General features: G+C 38.8%; 1 protein-coding gene across 1 annotated transcript in view; it reads left to right on the forward strand.

Annotated features, from left to right (window-relative positions):
- Nucleotides 1–3,497: 3,497 nt before the first annotated feature.
- GABRA1 (gamma-aminobutyric acid type A receptor subunit alpha1) overlaps nucleotides 3,498–15,589 on the forward strand; it is a 53,416-nt gene continuing 41,324 nt past the window's right edge. Inside the window, exons 1-3 of the mRNA XM_050962739.1 lie at nucleotides 3,498–3,953; nucleotides 6,069–6,157; nucleotides 10,150–10,262. Of these exons, the coding sequence (XP_050818696.1) occupies nucleotides 6,084–6,157; nucleotides 10,150–10,262 (187 nt within the window). The 5' untranslated portion in view covers nucleotides 3,498–3,953; nucleotides 6,069–6,083. The remainder of the gene's footprint in view (nucleotides 3,954–6,068; nucleotides 6,158–10,149; nucleotides 10,263–15,589) is intronic.

Genomic DNA, 15,589 nt, shown 5'->3' on the forward strand with positions numbered 1-15,589 from the left:
TCAGTGCAAGGGATTCAGAGCCACATATCTTCTTCAGATTTTAATGGAATGTATGGGACTAAAGCGCCTGCACTGTTTCAAAGTTTCAACTAAGGGTCCTTGTAACAGGGACCAGATTCACCACCGCTGGCATCTCCTGCTGGTTGCTCCAGGAATTAGCTCTTGTCAGCTGTGGAGTGCCCTCTGCGCATAGTGTCTCGCCTGTTGTCTGCTCTGCTGATTTGGGAACAGCCTTGCTCCCCGTTCAGCGGTGTCCGCTTCAGGACACTGCCATCCAGTGGCACCCACTACTCCATTCTCATCCCCTTCGGGGGGGGGGGTGAGGGTTAATGGCAGTCCTTTGGCTTGCACCTGCCTCAGTGGCCAACCACAATCCCAAAGTCTAGTCCCTCACCTCAGGGCAAGTTGCAGTCTGTCTCGGCCATACTCTTCCATGGCCAGGTGCAGTACAAGCGGGAGAAGGGGAGGACCCAGACCCACCCACTACTCTGGGTCCCAACCAAGGGATCCTCTAGTGGCAGCTTCTCTATGCCCTCCTTTTCTCCTCTGTTGTCCATCTATCTTCCCTGGGCCACTTCCCTTTTGCCCTCATGCACCTTCTAGACCCTTTTTAGCAGGAGCCACAGCCTTTCAGGTAACTGGGGCTGGAGCTCTCCTCTGCTCCCCAAAGACTGCCCAGTACTGCTCTGTCTGAGGTGCTACCTCCTTACCTCAGGAGCCAGTCCTTCTCCTCCTTTGTTAGGCAGTCTTTATACAGAGCCCAGGCTGGTCCTGACTGGCTGCCTCTTTCTTTGCCCTAATTGGCTCTCCACAGGCCTTTGCTGTTTGGCTGCTGGTCTGCTCGGCCTCTCTGGCCTTTTCCAGCCCTTTTTCTCATGGAGTGAGGCAACTGCCCCACTACAGTCCTATTTTAAATACTACTCAGCCAAAACTCTCTAACTCTTCACTGCAAAATTAAGGATTGCAGAATTAGACATAAATGCACAGGTGATTATATCAATCAATACCAGGAAAGGTTTGAAATGCAATGCATTTGGAAACTATGTTTTGCCATGAAATAAGATGTGAGTGGTTCCATACCAGCCATTGATATAATATCTCTGTTTAGTGCTGACTGTGACCCAGTGTGTCTCTCCATTTAACAATTCCTTGAATTTCTTTAGATAGTTTATGCACTGTGGCCAACCTTAAACCAAAATGAGATGAATTTAAATGGAAACATGGAGAAAAAAAGCCAAGAATGCAACAATGAATGCTGATCTTTACAAATTTTCTGTATCTAGATATCTTTTGGCTACTTCATGCAGATAATAATAAATGTGAGAACCCCTGGGCTAAACTAAATAGACTTTCTCAAACAAAATGCCTAATTCTGTTGGGTTTAGCTCAAACATTGATGCACTTAAGCTATAATAACTTCTTCTCCAACATTTTTACAGCACCTTAACACCTTGAAAGTCATTGCCAGCATCAGCTATGAATAGCATTGTTCTGAAATCCTTCATATTCTGTTGCAGAAACAAACAAATAAGGCAATATATAGTGGGGGGATATGTATTGTGTGAAGAATGTTATACAATGTGAGGCTTGAAAAAGTAGCTTTACAGAAAGCTTGGCGTTTATCCAGGGACTACTGTCACCAATAGTGGGAGCAGGATCATGTTCCATGATGAAGTGCAAAAATACCCTTGTGATCACATGAGAAAAGAACATGAGCAAAATTTGTCTTACATAAAATGTGTGACTGTGCATAATATTGCATAATATTTCCCTTGCATCTCCCCCTCCTCCTCTAATTTAAATCTAAGGGGTCATTTAACCCTTACACTAAATATGGGTAACCCTAGAGAAAGCCCATGGTAATTAATTGTGGTGGGCACACACGTGTAATATTACAGGAGGCTGGAGCCACTGAGATATGTAAAAAGCATGGTAGACAACTTCTAAAGCAGATGTGATTGGGTCATACTCTCTGAAAGTGTATTGAAATCTCATCGACTCTACTGTGTTCAACTTCCCCTGTTGGCTTCTCCACACAAGCAGCGCACACCCGCTGGTCTGCCCCAGTCTACTGATGTAGGAGGGGAAAGTTAATTATTTTAGATTTAAAGTGATGCTAACCTTTGGGATTACCCACAAAACAGATGGGCCACCGTGGGTTGTGATAATTTTTTTTATCTCTAATAAACTTCAGGTCTGAGAAGTTTTCTTTGCCTTCAGATGTCAGTTCTGAGGAAAAGTACTCCAGGACTGCTGGTGGCCAGCAATGCATTCATGCCCTATCAAAGCCCCCGCAGTGTCCAGAAAACCTGCAGCCACTGCTATGAGACTGCCATGCTCCAAGACTGAAAACCTCATTGATTTTAAAAAGGACCAAAAAGGTAGCTTTTCAGGTGACCCCATTTCCCAGGCGTGCAGCAGGTTGACCTAAGAAGATGGTAATGCTAGTTATTGAGCAGGGCACTAATCAGCCTTAGGACTTCTCCACACAGTTCACTGTATCGATGCTAAACACAGTGTTCAGTGAGGTCCTGAGCAAGACCACGGAGAGCTCCTAGTGCTTTGGGACTGAATAGACAGCTCCTACCACCTATTGAGACAGGTACCCTGTAAGCCCTCTCCTGCATCACACAGAGCCTGTACCTTGTTCCTAAGCAAACCCATTCCATTCATAAAATCTAAAGATGAGCCCCACGCTCCGTTCTGGGAGCAGGGGGATGTATATATAGACTCACGCGCACAATCTTTCCTGGGGTATTATTGTGCCTTATTGGTCCCCTGATTTTGTTATTATTTTGCTGGGCTGTAAGAGATGCATCCTAAAACAATGACACTGAAGAGAGTGGGGTGAGGCTTGGTGAGCAGGAGATATTTGTTCTAATATTCTCATCTTAGCAGCGTTTATGGTAAATGGCACAGTCTGGAAACAGAACGGGATCCAGATTTCTCCCCCCCTCATCTATGCACACACACACGAGTTTCCATACACGGCTACTCCCCCACCCCCAGGAACAGCCCTTAAATATGTTTCCCTCCATGTCGTCAACAGCAAAGACCACTTTAGACAAACATGTCACCTACCATTAAATGTGCATAAAGGGCTGGAACACCCCCCCCCCCAAGGCTTTAAACTGATATCCTACGGGCTTCATCTACAATGCATATTACTTCGGTTTAACTGGCAACGCAATGCATTTCTTTGTACGTATCTGTGCCTACATCTACCTGTGCCTGTATACATATATATGGACACATGAACACATTATGCTGCCTCCTCGATATTTCCTAGTTCGCCTTCATTCATATTTATGCGGCTATTAAATATTTGATCAAAAGTGGAATGCTAACGCAGAGCGGTTGTATTTTTAATGCACGCGCCTTAAAACAGGGTGTTTTGTAAATTGCAAGTGTCAAAAGATTCCAAGTGTAATCTCCCAGCCCCCAACCGTACACCCTCCCCCTGAAAATAATAATAATACTGCAGATTGTAGAAGGATTTGAGTCTGCAGCCAGAGAGAAAGGGATTAGGGCGAGAGCACTGGAAGTTAAATTGTGCTGCATATAAAAAAAATGGGCGGATTGGTCTCTAGATGAGAGCTTGGTACCACCTTCCTTTCTAAAATAAAATCTCTCTGGCATGAAGTCACAGCCTATTTCACATCCGGTTTACCCTGGGACGTATTACTACTGTCTTGGTAAAGAGAAAGCTTTTGTTGTGTAGCTGCGGTCTGAATATTGGGAAAAGAAATTTGGGTGTTAAATCTTTAACACCGAAGCATCGGCAGAATCCATGATGGCTGAGACCGAATGACTGAGAAGCAGAGCCGGGGAAAGCAGCACAGCCTCAGCCGCTCTAAAGGCTCCTTACCTTCAAGCAGCCCCGATTTCTTGAGCGATTTTCTCTGGCAGACTTTTTCAGTCATTCTGCTAACCTGTGCCCAGAGGGGCTCTAGGTAAGAGCTGCTTATTTATCGCTAACAGACCTTTGATCGCTCGGGTTTTTCTAGAATCACATCTATGTATATAGATGACCAATTTTTTCCCCCAGCAGGTGCATTTCAATCCCTTTCCCCCCATCTCCGTCCCCTCACCCCAGGTTGAGAATCCGCAGCGATCGGTGGGCATTTTTACAAGAATAGATCTGAAAATAGTCCCTTAGAAAAAATATTTGTCGGGGGTTGGGAGAGGATGACTTTCTCAGGGAGAGGTGGGGAAAATACAAAAGTTGAAATGCAGGAAAGAAAACATGTCTAGTTCTGAGCCTCAGAACAAGGCAAATCGCTCAGCATGGATCAAGAACAGCATTAAAATGCATCTTTTTCCAATGGACGATACTGAAATGATCAGAGATGTGTGAGTCTTTCTCCCATTTTGAATAGGAAAACTGAAGAACATTTAAAATAATATCTGGAGTGGGAGTGGGCAGGTGAGGTTGGGGGAACTGGAATTGCCTAATGCTTCTTTAAACTGTATGTTTGCATTGCTTTTTTTTAGGCTGATAGAAACTTTACTTCTCCAGCAATTATAATGTCTCGATGGTTTTATTTAAGGGAGGGGGGTTGTTGGGAGAGCCCATCTGATCAAAGAAGGTAGTTGAGATTGAGTCATTTTTGTTACACGAGGAGCCTTTTGCAAAAACAAAAGTTAATAGTAATAGGAGATGGTGGTTTTGAGACTACAGATGTTATCTTTATATTATAAGCGACATGATAATAGTGCAAATTAAATGATAAGCTCTATGGTTGTTTTCCTGTTACATCCAAATCACCTGTATCACATCCACCTAGATTAGCTCAAACCCACTGAATGTTTACCTTCTGATCATTTCATTATAAACACATTAATTGTATTTCATTGCTCATCTGATGCTCTGTAATGGTATTTTATTGATTTAGATTGTCCCTGAGAGAGTGCAATGAATTGAGGTAGATTTCTTTAAAGGTACAACAACAGGAAAATGTAGAGTTCTTCATTTTGTCAGACGTTTTAAATATTCCAATTCATTCCTCATTTTGACTCTTAGGGGAAAATAGAGGTTTTAGATTTTTTCTTTTTGAAAATTCATGAACACTGGAAAGTTACTGGATTCCAGCACACAAAAATATAGAGAGAGACCTACAGCAGCATCTAGCCAGTCATTTGAATGTTGAACATTGATTCCACAAATACCAGCGAAATTTGTTTTTAGGCTTAGTGGGGAAAAAAATGTAGGGTCTGCTTACTTTTTACTTTAATTACAATCTGTTTGGATTAAATCCTGGGATAATAAATAAATAAATAAATCAGGAGCCATTTGGAGAGGCAGGAAAAAAAGACTGTTTACGCGGAAACATTTCCTAGCATCAGCCAGTGAGAATGGCTAGAGATTTAGAAGACGGTATGTAGGCAATCAGCACATGGTTTGATTAATAAAGTGTGTCCTTTAGCCTGACAGAAGTATTAGTGTGCATACTTAGCAGCATATCGCAGAATGAGACTCCAGACATTACACTAGTTACACAATGATGCTTCAATAAACAAGAGACTAGAAACAGGAATGTCTCTGAAGAAAGTTGTTTCCATAATACCCAGGTAAAGCACTTATAACCAGGGATGCTCTGCTCCATTCAGTCACTAGCAGAGATCCTAAATAGCACATCTGCACTCAAGCAGGTTAAAAAAAAAAAAAGGCAAGAAACAAGCAATTGTATTTGGTTATTCACAATATCATGAAAAACCTCAACATTGTTAACACAGGAGGATACTGAACAGTGGCCTTTTAAACTTATCCTGGGGCTAAGCACTTTAATGCAGTAATCTATATTCTTTTTAAAGCTGAAAAGTAATATAAACAAGATTAAAAACCGATTGCAGTGTGTGTGTAAATAAACACTAATATTTCCAAGTCCAAAAAAGGAAGGCAAAGAGATGAATGGGTGGGACACCATTTTTGTTTTTACTCTGAATGACGTGCCATAGCACTGCGAGGTCATTAACTGACATCAAATTATTTAGCTAAAGTTACTTGAGTCCTGTTGTGTTTTCCAAAATGACGTTTTAATGCAAGTGTTGTTTATTTTCCTTTCCAGCTTTCAGAGCCCATCATGAAGAGCATTCTAGCACTTTGTGACTGTCTTTGGGCCTGGACCTTGCTTTTGAATACACTGTCTGGAAGAAGGTGGGGGGAAATATTTTAAACATTTTTGTTTGTTTGTTTGTTTGTTTTATAAAAATAGACACTTGGAACCTTTACTTTGTTATAAGGGCATAAGAAACAACTATCACATGGTCTAGACTCTATTAAGTATATTGGGGGAAGTTAATCCTTGTTCAAATCCCAGCTAAACCTCAATAATGAAGAGTGAAAGTAAACTCTAATTTGTTTGCTTAACATCTTTATGCTAAAATTAAGAAAGTCTTCAGCAGAAGCTATTTGAGGCATATTAAAGCTAACATATCAATTAAATACATAGAAAATAATACGTTGTCCCTTCTACTCAAAGATAAAGAGTATGAGAGTTTATTCTATATTTCAGTTGTGACTGTGAACCAAATAGAAAGGAAAGTGTAATGAAGGCATTTTATTTCGGTGTTCTGGGCCGAATCCTGCATTCACTGGAATCAGTGTCAAAACTCCCATTGGATTCTGGACTGGGTCCTAATTAATTAAAAAAAAAGTGTTGGTTCCTGCAAATCCTTACTCATGAAACTAGCCCTTGCTAAGGGGCAAAGAAGGCTTATATGCCTAAAAATTTGCAGGATCAGGCCCCACCACAGAATCTTGGGTTTGAAAGTCCATGCTGTTTAATCTATATGTTAAAAAAAAACAACTTTGTGTAGAGTTAGCATTAGTATTAGTACCATTCATGATCATACAATTATCTTATTTGATTGTTAAACCTATGGGCTAAACCTGAGTACACTTGAAAAGGAAAGTACAATCCAAACTTCACTGGAGGGGGGAACTCAAAGATATATTTTATTGTATTTTAAAACATTAAAATCCAATCTATTATCCTACCTAATGAATAACCATCATTAAAGGTATATTTTTCCCACTGTCAACGATAAGCCTTAGAAAATATTTTGTACACAGATTTCTATAATGTCTTCATTAATGTCTTTTATTCAGCAGCTTTAGAGAAATTTATCTCATGACCAACAAGAAAAGCTTAGATAGATGCAAGAGGATAAAAAGGTCTATTTTGCATGAGTGTTTCTTCTAAAAAATAGAGATGTAAACAGTGTATGTATACAGTTTAATATATGTATTGAACAAACAAGAAATATTTTTAAAAAAACACCCTTATTTAAAAATCTGTCTGAAAGGTGAGAATTTAAAGTATTCTTTGGGTATTTCATTTGTTTTTTCATTTGCTGGAGTATTTTGTGAAATTATGTTTCACTGGAAATATATTAATTGTGTATATTCTAAAGTAAGAATTAAAATTCTTTTGACTGCCTTTGAAAAATTATATGAGGTGTCACTATTATAATGACCTGTAGATGGAGTTAGTGTACAGTGTTTTATTGTACAGTGGTTTAATATGAAACCACCAGTCACATACAGTAACTTTGATATTTTCTTCAAAATATACATACTCCACATTAAATATATCTGTTTATGAAGTCATTTTATCCAAAGCAACTTCACTTGCCTTTAATACTAGATTTTTGTTAATTCCTTGGCAAGTATAGTATTCTAATTAAATAATTTTTCTCTTATGTGGAAAGATTGCAGGTTTTCAATCAGATGGTTCTGTTCACAGAAAATAAAAATCAATGTTGGATCTATTTTACCAAGAATGGTTTCCTGAGTTTGGATAATCTACAGTGGAAAAAAATCACTGTTACTTGGAATTTGTAATGTAATATCTGTTACACTTGTGTAAACTGCTCATTTTATACTGATATGTCAGTTAATTAAAACCAAAACACCACTCAACCCATTTGCTATTGGAAAAATAATGTGAAGAATAGATATGTGTATTTAAAATTCCACACCCAGAAACACAATTAATGACATAATTATGTTTTATCACATCCTCTCAGATTACATTGCCACTTGTCCATCACTCATTCCCCTCCTTTACCCCAGAGTACACATTTATTTATTCTCATCAGCCTTACAAAAGCAAACTTTCTTCTACCTTAATCATGATAGCCTTCTGCTCTCCTTGAGATATGTATGCACAGCAGTTTGTTTATTGACAATGAATGTTTATATAGAATTTAATCCAGAGAAGAATCCTGTACCACAGCTCTATGTAATGCATTTGGGAATGGATCCTTTAACATATAATGCATATGGGAAAAGAGTGTAATACACCAGCTTAATTTGTTAATTAAAATATAAGTAACATCTGAAAAGATGTCTGAACATATTTACATCTATCACATATAATTTAAATTATTAATTTAAAAAGGAACCCCATCATACTAGAAATATTTTATGTTTATGGTAGCTGTTTTTGGTAGCTGAAAGGAAACGTGCTAGACTCTACTAATAATTATTCAATGGGAAAGGTATTTGTCATTTTATTCAATTAATTAAAAACAGAGCTATAGATATCTTTGTTTACACATTCCTAGTAATGAAAGGAATTATATGACCTTCCAAACTACACATGAAATAAAATGGTGGTTAAAACCCTGTGAATACAGGTTCTGTTAGTTGTTTGAATCTGTAGTTTCCTTTATTGGAAACCTCTTTGGAAATTAACCTAACAGTGATTTTTCTGTCCCATGGAACAAGTAATGCAAACAAAGTAATTTTTATGCATGTGGGATCTACAGACAAGACTAAATTGATGCGGTTAAAGGAAATAATAGTTTTTTTTAATAATTTGATCTTTTACATAACCATTACTTCCTTATAAAGCAATCCAGGCTGGTTAGAACAACTAGGGCTGGCAGATGCTGACCCCCTTTATTAATGCCCATTAATGCTGAACAAGAGTGTAATAGTTTTCAGCAAGATGATATCACCCTACAAAAGGTGTTCTGCAGCTTCATCATATTGGTTACTTGATTCAGTAATAATGTATGTGATAAAATTATGTACCGGAAAGCAATATGGGTTAAAGGGCCAAATCCCTCTGACTGGACACATGCCTAATGTAAGTTTCCCATGGTAATGGATGGAGTAAGGATTACAAGATTTGGCTTCAAGGCAACCATAATAGGTGATTCAGGAGAATTAGCCATGGCCTGTATTTGGCAAGGACTTCAGGTAGTTAAGAGACTGATTCTGACCTCATTTACACTTGTTTAAAACCACAGTAACTCCACTGACTACAATATACTTCATCCTGATGTACACCAGTTTAAGTGAGTATACAATAATCAAGTTCAAAGACTTTGATTCTACCATCCTTATTCAGACAAAAGTTTCCACTGAGTTCAGTGGGACTTCTGTCAGAATTAGGACAGCAGCTCTAGGAACCTGGGAGGGAAGGTTTACAGAAAAAGGTTTCCTTGTCGACACATAGCTTGATTACGCACTTGCATGGAATAATTGTAATTATTCTTCTCATATAAATCTGCTAATGGAAAAAGGAAAGCAAAAATGTGCAAGCATAAGAAAGTGACAAATATGTATGTCTGTTAACGATTTCATCTTATTAGTAAATGTTTTGTTCTGGCTCTGATCCAATAATAAGCTCCGCACAGATGTCAGTTGGGCTGCACGCATGTTTATGAAGGATGCATCTCTGTGTTTTTTATTTTCTCTTTATTTTAGCAAATATTATTAGTATTGAAATTCCATTCAGTCTTTATTATGTGTTTCTTTTAATCTGAGCCCTTGATAACCATTATAAATCTAACACATTATCATTTGCTGATAAATACATATGTCATTGTGGAATATAAACTGAAAAATTATAGCCATTAATGAATAATGAAGTAAGCAATAAAGGACCCAAGTTTCACATGCTTTCTATTTGTAGTAATGAACTGGTGTTGACATAAACTTGTATTGCAAAGGTGTTCTTTAAAAAGAAAATGTTTAAGAGAAAGGACTTTGTCATGCACTACAATCTGGTATTATGGAAGATATTTTGTCTCCATAAATCAGTATAAGCAAGATTAAGCAGATTTTGGAATTATTGTTTTGTAAGGTTACTGGTAAATTGATGATTTATAATGTTAACTGCTCTCTAATTTCAGCTATGGACAAACTTCATTACAAGATGAAATTAAAGACAATACTACAGTGTTTACCAGAATACTGGATCGTCTACTGGATGGTTATGATAACCGCCTGAGACCAGGACTGGGAGGTGTGTGATATTGTCATTTTGAAGGTTGCCGCTTAGAGCAAAATTAAGTTTAAAGTGATTGTTTTTACATTCATATTTGTTTTGCATGTTTATACAACAGTTTTGTTATACAAGACATTTTAGTAACACATTCCTCTGTAAACACTCACACATACACACCTTTTAAATTATGACAGACTATGTGGTTCTCAGTTCAACAAAACATTAACTGAATTTTGCATGAATGAGAAACAAAAAATTTGGCCCAGGACTTGACTAACTTCAATACACTATATATCAGGCCCATAAAAGCCTGATCTCTTAAAGCAAACAAACAAACTCCCATTCATTTCAGTCATAACAGAATATGACCCTAAGGGCTAGATTCTGCCACCCGTATTCATACAAATGTCTCAGTAAAGTTTATAGGGTTTTGGCTAGGTAAGGGTATCAAGATTTGCCCCACCAGTCTTTGTCTCTGTAGTTCCATGATGCCTATTACGTTTTCAGTTTAATGATCCAAATCTAAAGAAAGGGAGAAGAGTTAAACTGCCATCCTTTCTTGTATAATAGTGCTGTTAAGACTCTACATGTTTCTTTAGCAGGAAATACACTGTACTTAGAATTCACAAACAAAATAGGAAATCTGCATTCAAATTGATACTTGGTCCTGTTCTGCTATAACACACTGATCCATCATTTGGTTTTATATGATGGCTTTTCAAGGAAAAGGTTCTACATGTACAGATATAAACTTGTTCTTTGCAATGATTTTGAACTGATGACCTTTGAGATGCCACAATTTATTTTCCTTTCCACTCTCTGGGAAAAAAATAAAATTAAATATATATATTTTCCCTCATCTATTAGTTTTCAATAGAGTTCCAAACAGAAGTATTTATTGTAAAGAACATTTTTCTATAAAAATAATGAATATATTATCCCCTAACCATGCAAAAAGAATCAGATATAAACAAGTATGTGCGTTCAGTTTGTGTCTGTTAATTCTTCCATTTTACCACAGTCCTTGAACACTGGGTCAAATTCATGCGTGGCCTAATTGACTTCAGGGATGATTATCTTTAAACTTCAAGAACCACAGAACGCAATGGATTGTTCTATATTAAGGATTTCAAATGTAATTTTGAAGCTAATAGGCAACAAAACAAGTAATCACTTTGTTCACCTGATGTACTAATATTTTGCCTGCTTTCATGTAAATCCTTGGATTAGTCGGGAAATAAATATTTCTTTATCCTTGACTAATGCCACTTTAGATTTCAGTCAACTGCTACAGTAAGTGCATATACCATAGAAAGCAATGAGAAAGGCAATATATTATAAAACCTGACATCATATGACCTCCCCCCGCTCAGTACAAATATTTATGCAAATTCTTACTTGATTTTTGCACCTACCCTGAGTTACTTTAAAATTTTCTAGGAGTATGAACAGAAATTGATAAAGGGAAAGAAAAAGGAAATACATTCTTTTTCTTTGTTGAAATTGTTAATGGGATAAGATAATCTTATAATAATGCATTTAAAATGCAATTTGTCAGAAGGTGAAACAACCAGATATTGCTAGTGAGTGAACCCTAGTTTATTTGTATGCATAGGTCTATATCCTCCAGTCCTGTTTGGAAACAATGCCAGTGACTACTGGACCTAATGGCATGAACCGCTAGGGATGATCATTCCAGTGTAACTGGGGTTCTTTCACTGGTGTGGAATCAGTATAGTATCTCCTATACCAGCTGCCTACCAATTCCTGGTCCCCAGCTACTATATTAGCTCCTCTGAGTCATTGACAGCTGGGTTGAGTTTGGACAGCCTTGAGTTTGCTCCAGCTTACACTGAGACCAGCCTGGCACAGAGCTGGCCAGAGCTGGCCTAGGATTCGGGGAGCACAAAACTAGCATAAAGCCTTCTTTGTTCACACTTCCCTCCCATCTTCTGAGTGCTGTTGTGTGTTTCTTATCTATAGCCAAGGATTTGGGCTATAGTATTTATTTATTCTGATGACGTAATATTTTTTAGTTGTGGGAATATCTCAACTTCTCTACTCAAACGTATTTCTGAGAATGACTGAAGAATCCTGAAGACTATAACAAAGAAAAAAAAACCATAAGAACATAAGAATGGCCATACTGGGTCAGACCAAAGGTCCATCTAGCCCAGTATCCTGTCTTCCGACAGTGGCCAACACCAGTGCCCCAGAGGGAATGAATAGAAAAGGTAATGATCAAGTGATCCATCCCCTGTTGCCCAGTCCCAGCTTCTGCTAAACAGAGTCTAGGGGCACCATCCATGCCCATCTTGGCTAATAGCCATTGATGGACATATCCTCCATGAATGTATCTAGTTCTTTTCTGAAACTTGTTAAAGTCTTGGCCTTCACAACATCCTCTGGCAAGGAGCTCCACAGCTGACTGTGCATTGTTTGAAAACATCTTCAAATAAGTCCAAAATATGCTATAATTGTGGGCAATAAGTTGTATGTTTCAAGCAAAAAGTAATACAGTAATACCTTTCACTGCACTGCATATTCATTGGGGAGCTGGGATAAAGACTGGAGCACTGGCAGGACGTGAGCAGCAGAGCTGCTGGATTTTGTACCAGTTAGAGTTTTTTTTCAGTATGTATGGCTTCATTCCTAAGTCCCACCTTGTGTTGGGAACTTTCCTTTATTAGATCTTCTTCCGGGATCTCCCTTTAATGGAAAACCTAAACAGCATATATGTTGATTTACTGTAGGATATGGAGATTATAATGACAACCTTGGTAAGGCCACATGTAAGGTAGAGTGTACAGCTTTGAGCATTTTGACATTTAAAAAAGGTTGATAATTTAGAAAGAATTAAAAATATTGGAGCTGATGACCCATGAAGTTAAATCACAGTAGCTGAAAATGCACATAATAGAAAAAAAATGGCAGTGTGGATATGATTTCTAAAAAGCAGCTCTATATTTTGCACCTGTAATTTCCAGGTTGTAAATAATTGTGGTACAGAATGAAGAGAGAGAATGTGGGTGAGTTAATATCTTTTATTGGACCTATTTCTGTTGGTGAGAGAGACAAGCTTTCAAGCCACATAGTCATTTAGATGTCTGCCTCTCTGACATCTACAGTAAATAGCAGCAGTTGTGTCCATCCATAAATGTGGACATAAAACTACATTTGCAGTTATTTGTGCCTGGAAAAAAACTGCAAACACAAAAGAAAGATCAGGAGAGACTATGTTCAAGATCAGCCTAGTGAATGTCTATAAGTATATGAGGGATAATAATTTATTGGAAGCAATGGGGCAAGGAAGCAATGGGGCATGGAGGAGTAACAGACTGGAAAAGGGAAAATCAACTTAGACATTAGGAAAAAATGTAAGAGGGAAATCAATAAGGTAATAGAATCATTTACTAAGGGAACTAGCTGAGCCCCATCACTAAACATGTTCAGAAGCAGACTAAATACAACAAATTGGTTCCTATGATCCTTTCACCTGTATGGTGGAAAACAGATCAAAGATACAGAGATAGCAATGGAAAGGAGGCAACATATGGAGTGGAAGTGGAGCCTTAACTGCCCAGTAACCCATTTGCCTAACCAACAAATTTTTGAGGTTCTGTGGTAATTTGACAAGATAAATGTCTGTGGGGATAGAGACAGGGACTAACTGCTATAAATGCCATAGGGAAACCTCAGATTTTCCAGGAGGAATGAATGCTCCATTAATTTCTGATCTGGGGCTAGTGAACATGGAGGCTGAGGGTGTGGGCAGCTGACAGCTTTGAACTGGGTGGAAGGCCACAGACTGGGAAGGGGAGTCTAGGTTGGTATGCAGAGGGCCAGGCACTCTTCACAGATGCCCTGATATCTATAGGGTGACACCACATTTACCTATAGGGTTTTAGGCTATTCCTTCCACACATGAGTGCATTCCTCCCCTGCCACCTGAGGGATTCACTGGGATCTGTGACCTTTCAGCCTGACACAATTGTAAAAGTAATATGTCCCCTTCGTAAGGTCTTCCATGGAAGAAGTATGGAAGAAGAAGAGTGGGTTTGACTGAAAGATCTAGCCTGATATTCCTTATGGATTCTGATCTTTGTAGTTATTGCTCAAACATATATTAGAGATCCCATGTGGGTTACTGTTACTCACATTCTATTCTATCATTACTTTAGTCTACACTTCATTATGTAGCAAAAAAATTTTGTGTTTGTTTCATTCAACAGGTAAAACTTATTTTGTTGATTACTGTTTTGAGGCTCTTATAAGAGTTATTGGTTCTAGATGATATGCTTGAGCTTCCTGAACATTAGGTGGGTATAATTACTGTAAAACCATATATGCGGACATGGATACTGCAAAGCACTCTGTGACTCTGAGAGCTCCACTATCCCAGGACACATTATTTTCACAATGTACATGATGTCTAGAGTATAAGCAATGACAATAAACTTTCCAAATACAGTTTGATACTAATGATATCAGTAAATATTCATGTTAGAGATCAGAGCAACCTATAGTAATTGCCTTTGGAATCAGATCTGAACTCACCCACAGTTTTGGTTTAGGCCATATCTGTGTGTGAAACACTGAGGTCCTTACCGTGGTCTCAGTCTATAGATGTAAAGGCCAGAAGCGACCAGTGTGATCATCTAGTCCAGTGGTGGGCAATCTGCTGCACGTGGGCCGCACATAGCCCATCAGGGTAATCTGCTGGTGGGCTGCCAGACAGTTTTTTCACACTTGCACAATCACTCGCAGCTCCCAGTACCTGTGGTTCACCGATCCCAGCCAATGGGAGCTGTGGGAAGCGATGACCAGCATATCCCTATGGCCTGCTCCGCTTCCTGCAGCTGCCTTGGCCGGGAACAGTGAACCGCGGCCACTGGGAGCTGTGGGCGGCCATGCAAATGTCAACAAACTGTCTAGTGGTCCACCAGCAGATTACCCTGACTGGCTGCATTCAGCCCACAGGACAGATGTTGCCCACCACTGATCTTGTCTGACCTCCTGGCAACAAAACCTCACACATCCTTTCCTGTAACAGATTTATAACCTCTGGCTGAGTTACTGAAGTCTTCAAACAATTATTTAAAGACTTCAAGTTACACAGAATCTACCATTTAATTTAGTTTAATCCAGTAAGTGACCCATGCTGGAGAGGAAGGCAAAAAAAACCCAGAGCCTCTGTCAGTCTGACCTGAGGGAAAATTCCTTCATGACCCCAAATATGGAGATTAGTTAGAACCTGAGCATGTTGGCTAGACCCACCAGCCAGACACCTGGGAAAGAATTCACTATAGTAGCTCAGAACCTCCTCATTTACTGTGCAATCTCTG

Source organism: Gopherus flavomarginatus, chromosome 7 (genome assembly GCF_025201925.1).
Source record: "Gopherus flavomarginatus isolate rGopFla2 chromosome 7, rGopFla2.mat.asm, whole genome shotgun sequence".
Taxonomy (NCBI): Eukaryota; Metazoa; Chordata; order Testudines; family Testudinidae; genus Gopherus; species Gopherus flavomarginatus.